Genomic DNA, 9,745 nt, shown 5'->3' with positions numbered 1-9,745 from the left:
AAAACGTTCTCTCTCATTACCATGATAAAGTCAATTAGGATATGTTTGTCCATAGCTACATTTTATGATTATGAAATATGGAAAATGGATGTCAAGATAGCCTTTCTGAATGGCTATCTTGAAGAGAGTATCTATATGTCTCAACCATAAGGGTTTATCGAACAGGGTCGATAGCAAAAGATTTTTAGACTTAATCGATCTATTTATGGGTTGAAACAAGCATCTAGATCCTAGAATATGAGATTTGATATTGCGATCAAATCTTACGGCTTTGAACAAAATGTTGAAGAATCTTGTGTTTACAAGAAAATCGTTAACAGAATTGTCGGCTTTCTGGTGTTGTATGTTGATGATATTCTACTCATAGGAAATGAAGTAGAATTTCTAGCTAACGTTAAGAGATGGCTAACTACACAATTCCAAATGAAAGAGTTGGGAGAAGCATAGTATGTTCTTGGGATCCAAATAGTTCGAAATCGCAAGAACATAACTTTAGCATTATCTCAAGCATCCTATATAAACAAAATGTCATCTAGATATAAAATGCAAAATTCCAAGAAAGAAACGTTGCCTTTCAGACATGGAAGTCATCTGTCTAAGGAACAAAGTCCTAAGATACCTCAAGAGGTTGAGGATGTGAAACGAATTCCATATGCATCAGTAGTAGGGAGTTTAGTGTATGATATGTTGTGTACTCGTCCTGACATATGCTACGCCGTTGGAATAGTCAGCAGATTTTAATCCAATCCTGAATATGATCATTGGACTGTCGTTAGAACATTCTCAAGTATCTCCGGAGAACGAGAAATTATATACTCGTGTATGGTGCTAAGATCTGATCCTTACTGGATACACTGATTTTGACTTCCAGACCGATATGATTCGAGGAAATCAACTTCAGGGTCAATATTCACTCTAAACAAAGGAGCGGTAATGTAGAAAAGTATCAAGAAAAGTTGTATTGCTAACTTCTCAATAGAAGTTGAGTATGTAGTTGCAAGTGAGGCAGCAAAAGAAGCAATATGACTCAGAAAGTTCCTGACTAATTTGGAAGTGGTTCCAAATATACACCTGCCAGTCACCCTATATTGTGATAATAGTGGAACTGTTGCAAATTCAAATGAACCTCAAAGCCATAAACGAGGAAAACACATTGAGTGGAAGTACCATCTCATTAGGGAGATTGTACACAGAGGAGACGTGATCGTCATGCAAATAGCCTCAGAAGACAACTTAGCTAATCCATTTACAAAGGCCCTCTCAGCTAAAGTATTTGAGGGTCACCTAGTAGGACTAGGTCTACGAGATATTTGTAACTAAGGCAAGTGGAAGATTTTATGGGTATCTGATGCCTTAGTTTATTGTATCTATTCTTTTTATTCTCCCAGTGTAACTCAACATTGTATATATTTGCACATATTGATCCACTGAAGTTTTAGTCCAAGTGGGAATATTGTTGGGTTGTATGTCCTAAAACTCGCAGTTTGTAAAATCAAACATATTCTATTATCAATAAAGATGTTATTCAATATTCCTTCAATAAAGTTGTTATTGAATATTTAAATTGCATTTGTAAAGTCTAAATCCAATAAACCAAGATCCATAGCTATTACACGAATACTTGAACTTTATGTAGAGACTTAAAGATGGATCAAGTTCAAGTAAATAGCTAAAACGATCTATAGTATACGAATAAGGTTGGGTGCCTTATTCTGGAAACACGATTAGAAGTCAAATTGTTGACTTTTAATTTTTGAAAATAAAAAAATCAAATTTGTTGACTTTGGACTTTGAGAGTCAAACTTTGACCAAGTTAGTGGAAAGATCCAACATTTTGTGAGTAGAAAATTCCAACTATTGAATTGCTAAGTGTTGTCTTCATTTGAAGATACTTGCCCCACTAAATCCCAGTTTGAGTTAGTGGATTTTTAGTGTCAAATTCTCATCAAACTCAAAGTTGCATGTAATTATTTAAAATGGAGTGTTTAATGATTTTTCAAAACTCTCAGCCTTAGTGGAAATTGATAAGATTATGTGATAATCTCATCCTTTTTTCTCTCAAAGTTTTAGTTTTTTTTTCTCTAAATTAGTTACACACTAGATCCTACCATCTCATTCTAAGGCCGGAGAATAGTTGGGAAGGCTCTCGTGGTGGTCTACAAACCATTCGCGGGAAGATTGAAGCTAATTTGGAGAAGATTCAAAGTCTACAAAGGTTGTATTCTTTTCCCCTTTTATTTATTTCTATTGCATGCTTATCTTTGTAATTAACCTAATTAGAGTACTTTATATCCATTTTTCTTCTATTGCGCATGTGTTCATTCTATCATGTTACACTCATAACATTGATAAACTAGCATAATAAATAGAAAACAGAGTCTATCAAAGATAGACTAATATCACTTATGGAGTACGATATGTATCTATTAGTAATAGACTCCAATTAGTATACTGAATTGATATGAGTATATCAGTGATAAACTTATATTGAGAAGTTCATGATTGCTTGAAAAATAAACTAAACCAAAACCAAAACAGAAATTAACTCAAACCAAAGCATAAATTAACTTATGAAGCTTCAAAGAAAATATCAAAGTGATGAAACTTGTAGAAATCATAAAATTGACTAATAACACCAACAAACTTCAATTAAACAGCAATTGAAAAGGAAACTAACTTCTTCATGCAGGCTCCACTTGGCTCTAGGGATATAGCTTAGTTGGTAAAGCTCTGCTCTTGCAATTGGGTCGTTGCGATTACGGGTTGGATGTCTACTTGTCCAGGTGGTAATGATAGTATCTTATACTTGAACCAGTGGCTCACTTTTTCTAAGTAATGGGGAAGAGGACCAAAATATGCCAATGAAAGACTCTACTGAGACAAAGATGGGTTGTCGAGAACATAGAAGAGGTAGGATAGGCAATTGGTTAGATCTAGTATGGATCGTACATGGATGGTAGTTGGATCTGTCCTTCTCTTTGAAACAAGGTATGCATCTGGTTCTGTCGGTGCTTGAAACAATTTAGTTTTCTCCATATTACTGTGTCTCTAGAGTTAATAATTTTATATGAGGAACTACTGAACTCAATCATTTGCTGTCGTTACTCTTCAGTTTTCTGTTGAGGTCTATCCTGTTGAGGTACTCAAATTGGATTAGTGATCGATTTCTAGGTTTCGTCGTAAACCTAATTGGAAGAAAAAACATAGATGAAATTGATTACAAAACCTGAGGAAGAATCGTGGCCTAGAATTGGGAGGAAGAATCAATCGAGCAAAGGATGAAATGAACTTAGATTAAAAAAAAAAAAAAAAGAGGATAAGAAAAAAAACTAAACAAATCCAAAAACTAAAGATGAAATCTAAACATACCAAAAAATCCCAAATGGTGAGTAAAAATCTCAAATACCGAGTAGAAATCCCAAATTGTAAGCAGAAATTGATGGACGAATGAGAAAATTGAAATTGTAGATTAAATTACTCAAAAATTAATCGCACAAAGAGATTAGATGAACATCGATTTCATTTTTCAAATCTCGTAGAACAATGATGAAGCTCTAAAAAAAAAGAGAGAGAATCGTATGGGTTAAAGAATGAAGAAGATGGCGGATTCATTTCTTTTCCATTTAAAATAAAGGTTATTTTAAGAATAAAAAAAAATCTCAATTGAATCTTCCCAAATATTCTAAATATGCAATTAGTTTTAGAAAATGATACATATTTAGTTATTTAAACTAAAAATAACACCTACTACAATTTTTCATAAAAATATATATTTTTATATTGGATTGGACTTTTAAGCTAGTCTGATGGGACAATCCAAATAAGGCTCAAACAAACTAGCCTATTGACCGGCCCAATTTAAAGGAGGATTCATATCAAATCCAATTTATGAAAGAACTTAATTGGACCCAGCTGATCAGTTGTTGATCTTAAACTGAGTTGGATCGAAGTTGGACTGAACTTGAATCGAGCTTTAGGCCCAATGAGGAGTCTGATGCATCCTAAATTCTCATCGCGAAGGGTAAAAGATATTTATCTTTCTAAAAGGAATAAAAACTAAAGAGTTGCAACTTTTCCCAATTTTATTTTGAAACCTTGACTTACAAACTTCCAACCTACAAGGTTAAATTTCTAGGGGAAGACACGTGGTCGATCACGATTAAACTCTTCTGGCGATCAATAATCGACGGTTGTTATTTCATAGCAACTTTATTTCTTTCCTCCAAGCTTGAGTTTGACGGCTACGTTTCTCAAATCAGATCGGCTTCCCTTTTCCCCATCGTCTTTGCCTCTACCCTCCACCACTCGTAAAAGGTAATTTCTAAACCCTAAAATTTCAGTTGCCTTTATTGTTATATCTTCTCTTCGCTTCTGAAATTTTATTGGCATTCAGGTTGCGATTTTGTCGTACTCGTTCGGTTTGCATGGTTTTTCTTTTATGATTCCCATTTAATACTAATTTATGACATTCAAGTGTCAAAATTTATACAGAGAATGTGATGAGAAATACCTGTTGAACATCAATTTCGATGAGTTAATACTAATTTATGTTTTCCATTGAGGTTTAGGGATACTAATAAACATCATTTTCGTACGCCATTTCCGTAAGTCCCACATTGGGCCTCCAGAAGTTTGATTATCTTTCATTTGATTCACGAAAATTTTCGGAAAAATAAGTTATGAAAAAACTATGTATATTTTTGGATGTAATAAATTAGTTGTGGGATTAGTTTAGGTGCTCGGAGATTTGCGGATATTTAAAATATTAATAATAATTTGGCACTTTGCTTCAATCTTATTGTGTTTCGTTGAATGGATAATTGGAATTATTTATGCATTTTTTTGTCATGGATATTTTATCAGTCCCCGCCTTTCCATCCACCTTGGTGATATACTTGTAGTGTAGGCATTTTCTTTATTCACAACTTCATTCTGTTGTGTAACTGTATTCTTATTGTTTGTATACTGGTTTGTTTAGGTATTCATATTCGGGGAAATGGCAGAATCAAAACCAGGACTAAGGAAACCGGTATTTACCAAGATTGACCAACTTCGGCCGGGCACTAGTGGCCACACTCTTACAGTCAAGGTTGTGAATACGAAAATGGTATTGCAAAAGGGTCGTCCTGATGGTCCTCAAGCCCGTCAGATGCGAATTGCTGAATGCTTAGTGGGTGATGAGACTGGAATGATTATATTTACTGCCAGAAATGATCAAGGTAAATTTCAACAATATTTGAGGAGCCTGCACCTTTTGTATATTATTTGTATCTTGGATAAAGCATGCCAACTTTCTTCTTTATGCTTACATTCTGTACGTAGTACTAAACATTTGACATTAGTTGGTTCTCTATATCCACCTGCAACAGAAAAGGTGCAGGGAAGAGTTTTCATAACTGATTTATATCACGTGTCTCACTCCTTGTCCTTAACATATTTACATATTTAACTGTAAAAGGTTTAGGTTGTCTTGATATATTAACTTCCTACTAGTAAATATTTCAGGAAGGTTTGATGCTTTTTGTTGTCTTAAAATTAGTTGTGGACCTTTATTTTTCAGATAAGAAACTAGACCTTTTTTTTTTCTAAATGCTGGCATATATGGAGGCTGAAATACAAAGCCAATTGAAATAAGTCATCCATTTCTGAGTACATACATACTTTGTCGGTTATATATATTAGTTAATGTAATGGCTAATGGTTGGATAATCACTCCAATGGTTCTATTACATGCTGGTGTTGGATTAATGTCATTCGATACATTTGAAAGGATAAGCTCTTTGCTGAATCTTGAGAATAATTGATTTTGAAGGAATCGTTTGTATTATTTTGATTATGAACTCATGAGGGAAATTGGTCCTAGAAGGTCCATCAAATGTAGTTATTATTGTTTCTATCACGGTTTATTTTATCTATTGGTTATGTGTATATTTTTATGTTAGGATTTGATTATGCTTATGCACGTCACTCAGTGTTCAATGTTCTCGATATTGTATGTTAACTGTATTCTTAATCACGTTTAGATGCTTAAGCGATCAAAGGATCTTAAGATATGTTATTGTTTGAGGCAGTAAGAAAGTGAAAATTAATTGTCAACAATATTTTAAAACCATCTAGTTAATGAGACTTTCTTGAAGCCAACAATTTTGAGTAGGGTTGGCAACAGGGTGGGACCGAGGATGCACTCCCCAACCCCATCCCCATCCCCATTTTCGGGGGTCGGGGTCAGAGTTGGGGATCGGGTCCTTGTGTGGAAGAATTCTCAGTTTTTTATTTTTATTTTTAATTATTTTTTAATTTAAAATCAATTAATTTGGTATTTATATTAAAATTGTAAGTACTTTAGATAACAAGTTAGTATTATTATTGCTTTATTTATTTAAATCAATAATAAAAATTATTTTATCATTTTTTATTGTAAATTTAATACAAAATTAAAGTTAATTATTATGAAATGAAATTTAAAAAAAAAAGTTTAAAAACGAATTAGCAGAAACAGCAGCTTTACTGTTTTAAATATATATATATATATATACATATACATATAAATAAAATAGTATATAGGGTGAGGATACCCTTCTGTCCCTGATTTGACCCCATTCCCAGTCAAATCGAGGATTCCCTACCTTGATTGGGTGGGTACCCGTGGGGACCCGACCCGAAGGGAATTTTTGCCAACCCTAATTTTGAGTTCTTGATTTTGGAGGAACTGCCAGCACCTAGGAATCTAGACAGCTCGGTTCTTTGATTGTTGTGTTTGTTTTAATGACTATGAAATGCACCTAAGTTAACGCTTGTTTCAATTATTCACTTACTGTTCGTCTATTGTTAATTAGTTATATAATATTAATTCAAACTTATCGTTTTGTCAGATATAGATTCCTTCCAATTGTTCACTTGCTATGTTCTAACTGCTGCCAAACTGTTAAAGAAGAATAAGAATAAAAGAAATTTGCTTTTTTTTTTTTTTTTTTTAATCCGTGAGTGTCTTAGTCAGCTTACATGCTCCTCGACTAATCTCATGGATAACCTACCTGACCTTTTAACATTTGGGTGTAAAGGAAACTTGTAGGATATTAAATTCTAGGTAGGTGGTTTCTACCACTACCATGGATTGAAACCATGATCTCTTAGCCCTTTGTCAAAGTCATGCCCCTTATTTACCACTAAGCCAATCCATGATGGTAAAAATAAAGGAAGTTGTTGTGGTTGTTTTGTTCCTTACTCCCTCTTAACAAGAATAGATAGAAGTGGTGAGTTGTTGAATGGGAAAGTGGTTAACAACCCCATAACTTGTATTTTTACTTGCAAAAAAAACTCTCTCTCTTAAATAGGCGGATGAAAGAGGTGGACAAGAATGGAATTTTGTGCAAGCTAGGTTCAGGGTTTGGCAGAGGAGAAAATGCGGTGCTGGAATGGGATAGTTGTATATGGATGATATTTGTTGTAGATCCAACTGATTATTGTTAAATATGTCTGTGTTTGACTTTGACCCTTACCCTATCTTTGTATAGCTTATCTTTGTTCATATGATTTGTAAATTACATCATCTGGAATTCACTTTAACGGTCAGGAAAATTTTATTAGTTCATTTTGGACGATTTTAATTCCAACTGACCCCTATCCTGTTTGATTAACCAGTCCTTAGAGTAGAGTTGATTTAATTTTGAATCTTTCCTTGTAGTCACAGTTTTATTTGTTTACTTGAACGAGTGTTTCTTTTGTGGACAAGTTTAAATGGCATTAAAGTTTGCGTAACTCATTTACTCGTATGTTTTTGCTTTCGTCCTTGTAGTGGATTTGATGAAAGAAGGTGCTACTATAACCTTGCGCAATGCTAAGATAGACATGTTTAAAGGATCAATGAGACTTGCTGTGGACAGGTGGGGCCGAGTTGAAGTTACTGAGCCTGCCACTTTCACTGTTAAGGAAGATAACAATCTTTCACTCATTGAATATGAACTTGTGAATGTCGTGGAAGAGTGAAGTTTGTGATCGTGTTCATTTTCCTGCTGCAACCTGACCATAAAATAAAACAATCAAGCTACAAAATCACAAGTTTCCGTTGGGGTACTGAAAATGCTCGCAAAAGTTCATTATTAGGGAATAGAATTCTGGAGGCCAGTAATACGAAAGTTGATTTTCATCCCTGCAGCCTATTGGTGGAACCGTTGTTGGGATCTACAAACAGGTGGGTAATGGCTTAGTTGATGGAAGAAGGCTTAGCTGGCTTTTTTATTCTTCTTTTGTCTAGTATTTTATTGCTTACGAACGCACTTTATGATGTTCTTGAACTATCATCACATGACAAGACTAGCCTTGCTCCGTTAAAACTTATGTTTATCTTTATAATTCAAGGTCCATGCCAACTTAACTACTTTCAAGTGTCGAATTCAATGCTTAAATGATTTTGATTATCTGAAAAATGTGTGGATTTCATGTGTTATAGTTTGGTGAATAATGAAACAAAAAATAGTCTAATTGAGAAATTGGGAGCTTTTTTGGAATGACTTTCTAAGATTTAAATACATGTTTTTTTTTTCTTTTAACTTAAAAATGTTATTAGAACTTAGAAAATTACATGTTTGGTGTTCTACTGTTGGAGGTTGGAAGGAGCTGTGTCTCCAGTTTTAGGATTGACTTTGGCTAGTCTAGTGTATGTTCTCATTTGTGTACGCATTGTGAGATGATTTTTGGTTCTGCTTAAGCAGGTTTAAGGTTTTATCTAATATGAAACAGGGAGAGATTTTTTTTTGTAAATTATCAATTATGGTAGTTTGCTCGACAAAAATGTATCCTAAACTTATCGGTTTCATTTAGAATGATCGTCACCAATGCCGAGAGTTCCCAGAATAGAGATGGGAAGTGATGGAAAAGGCATCATAAGAAGTAAAATAAAGTATTTAATTAATTGCATTGCGTCTCTTTGACGTCATGCTCATTCATCATTTAAAACAATGTACATTTTGAGTCCTAGTATCTCACGTCCCTACATCCGTATCTTATTATTTAACCTTATTTCAAATGCCTCTGTTCTCCAACACGACAAATCATTCAAATGATTGGACGGCTAAAGGCTGCCAACTAAGCCACATCTGCGTGCTTTATATTAGTTTAATCTATCTTTTGCATATGACCACGTTTTCGTTTCTATCCGAAACCTGGACCACTCATAGTCTCGTCTTCATTTCTTTGGTAGTGTCTATGGAGTTCTTAATTAGGAGTGGGGAAGTGTTTTGAAAAGGTTAATACCAAGCCCTGATTGGCTTATTCTGGTCCCCTTCCACGAATCACACAAATTACTCGGATGCCATTCAAAATGAAAGCAGAGGCCGTCCGCCCATGATTGAAGTTGCCACTATCCCGTCCACTTTGGGTGCTCTTCCCTTTTGTTATTGGTTACATGGTTGGTGCCAACACGATTGGGTTCATCAACGATAAAATTATCATGACATTAATTAGTGGAGTTTTCTTTTCGTCGCTCAATTCACTTGAACTAAAATTATCGTGTCGGTCACAGTCGCATTGTACACGGCCTCAACAAATAATTCTTCATTCACGCAGGCTGCAATGAATGCTATATCAAAACGAAAGACTCGAGCATGTGCAAGGATGCTTTGAAAAGGTTTTTTGTTGGTAACAAAGTTAAAGTTACACCAGCAATCATATGCTGGACATGCTTCTGAAAGCAGAAACTTGATTTGAAAGCTCCGATGGGTTTTATTATCGCACCCATTCACATAAA

General features: G+C 34.5%; 1 protein-coding gene across 1 annotated transcript; it reads left to right on the top strand.

Moving 5' to 3' along the window:
- Positions 1–4,160: 4,160 nt before the first annotated feature.
- Positions 4,161–8,377, top strand: LOC120074944 (uncharacterized protein At4g28440). Its single transcript, XM_039028053.1, has 3 exons — positions 4,161–4,314; positions 4,979–5,219; positions 7,796–8,377. Exons 2-3 carry the CDS (start codon positions 4,997–4,999, stop codon positions 7,984–7,986), a joined length of 414 nt encoding a protein of 137 aa, XP_038883981.1. The 5' UTR covers positions 4,161–4,314; positions 4,979–4,996; the 3' UTR covers positions 7,987–8,377.
- Positions 8,378–9,745: the final 1,368 nt, after the last annotated feature.

The sequence above is a fragment of the Benincasa hispida genome, chromosome 4 (assembly GCF_009727055.1).
Source record: "Benincasa hispida cultivar B227 chromosome 4, ASM972705v1, whole genome shotgun sequence".
Lineage (NCBI taxonomy): Eukaryota > Viridiplantae > Streptophyta > Magnoliopsida > Cucurbitales > Cucurbitaceae > Benincasa > Benincasa hispida.
Note: the sequence above shows the minus strand (reverse complement) of the source record. Positions and strands in the feature narration are given on the sequence as shown.

Excerpts from the sequence above, each read along its gene's own strand:
- LOC120074944 (XM_039028053.1), top strand. The coding sequence starts at position 4,997 with ATGGCAGAATCAAAACCAGGACTAAGGAAACCGGTATTTACCAAGATT. Across the intron at positions 5,220-7,795 it reads TACTGCCAGAAATGATCAAG|TGGATTTGATGAAAGAAGGT; the intron begins GTAAATTTCAAC and ends TCGTCCTTGTAG.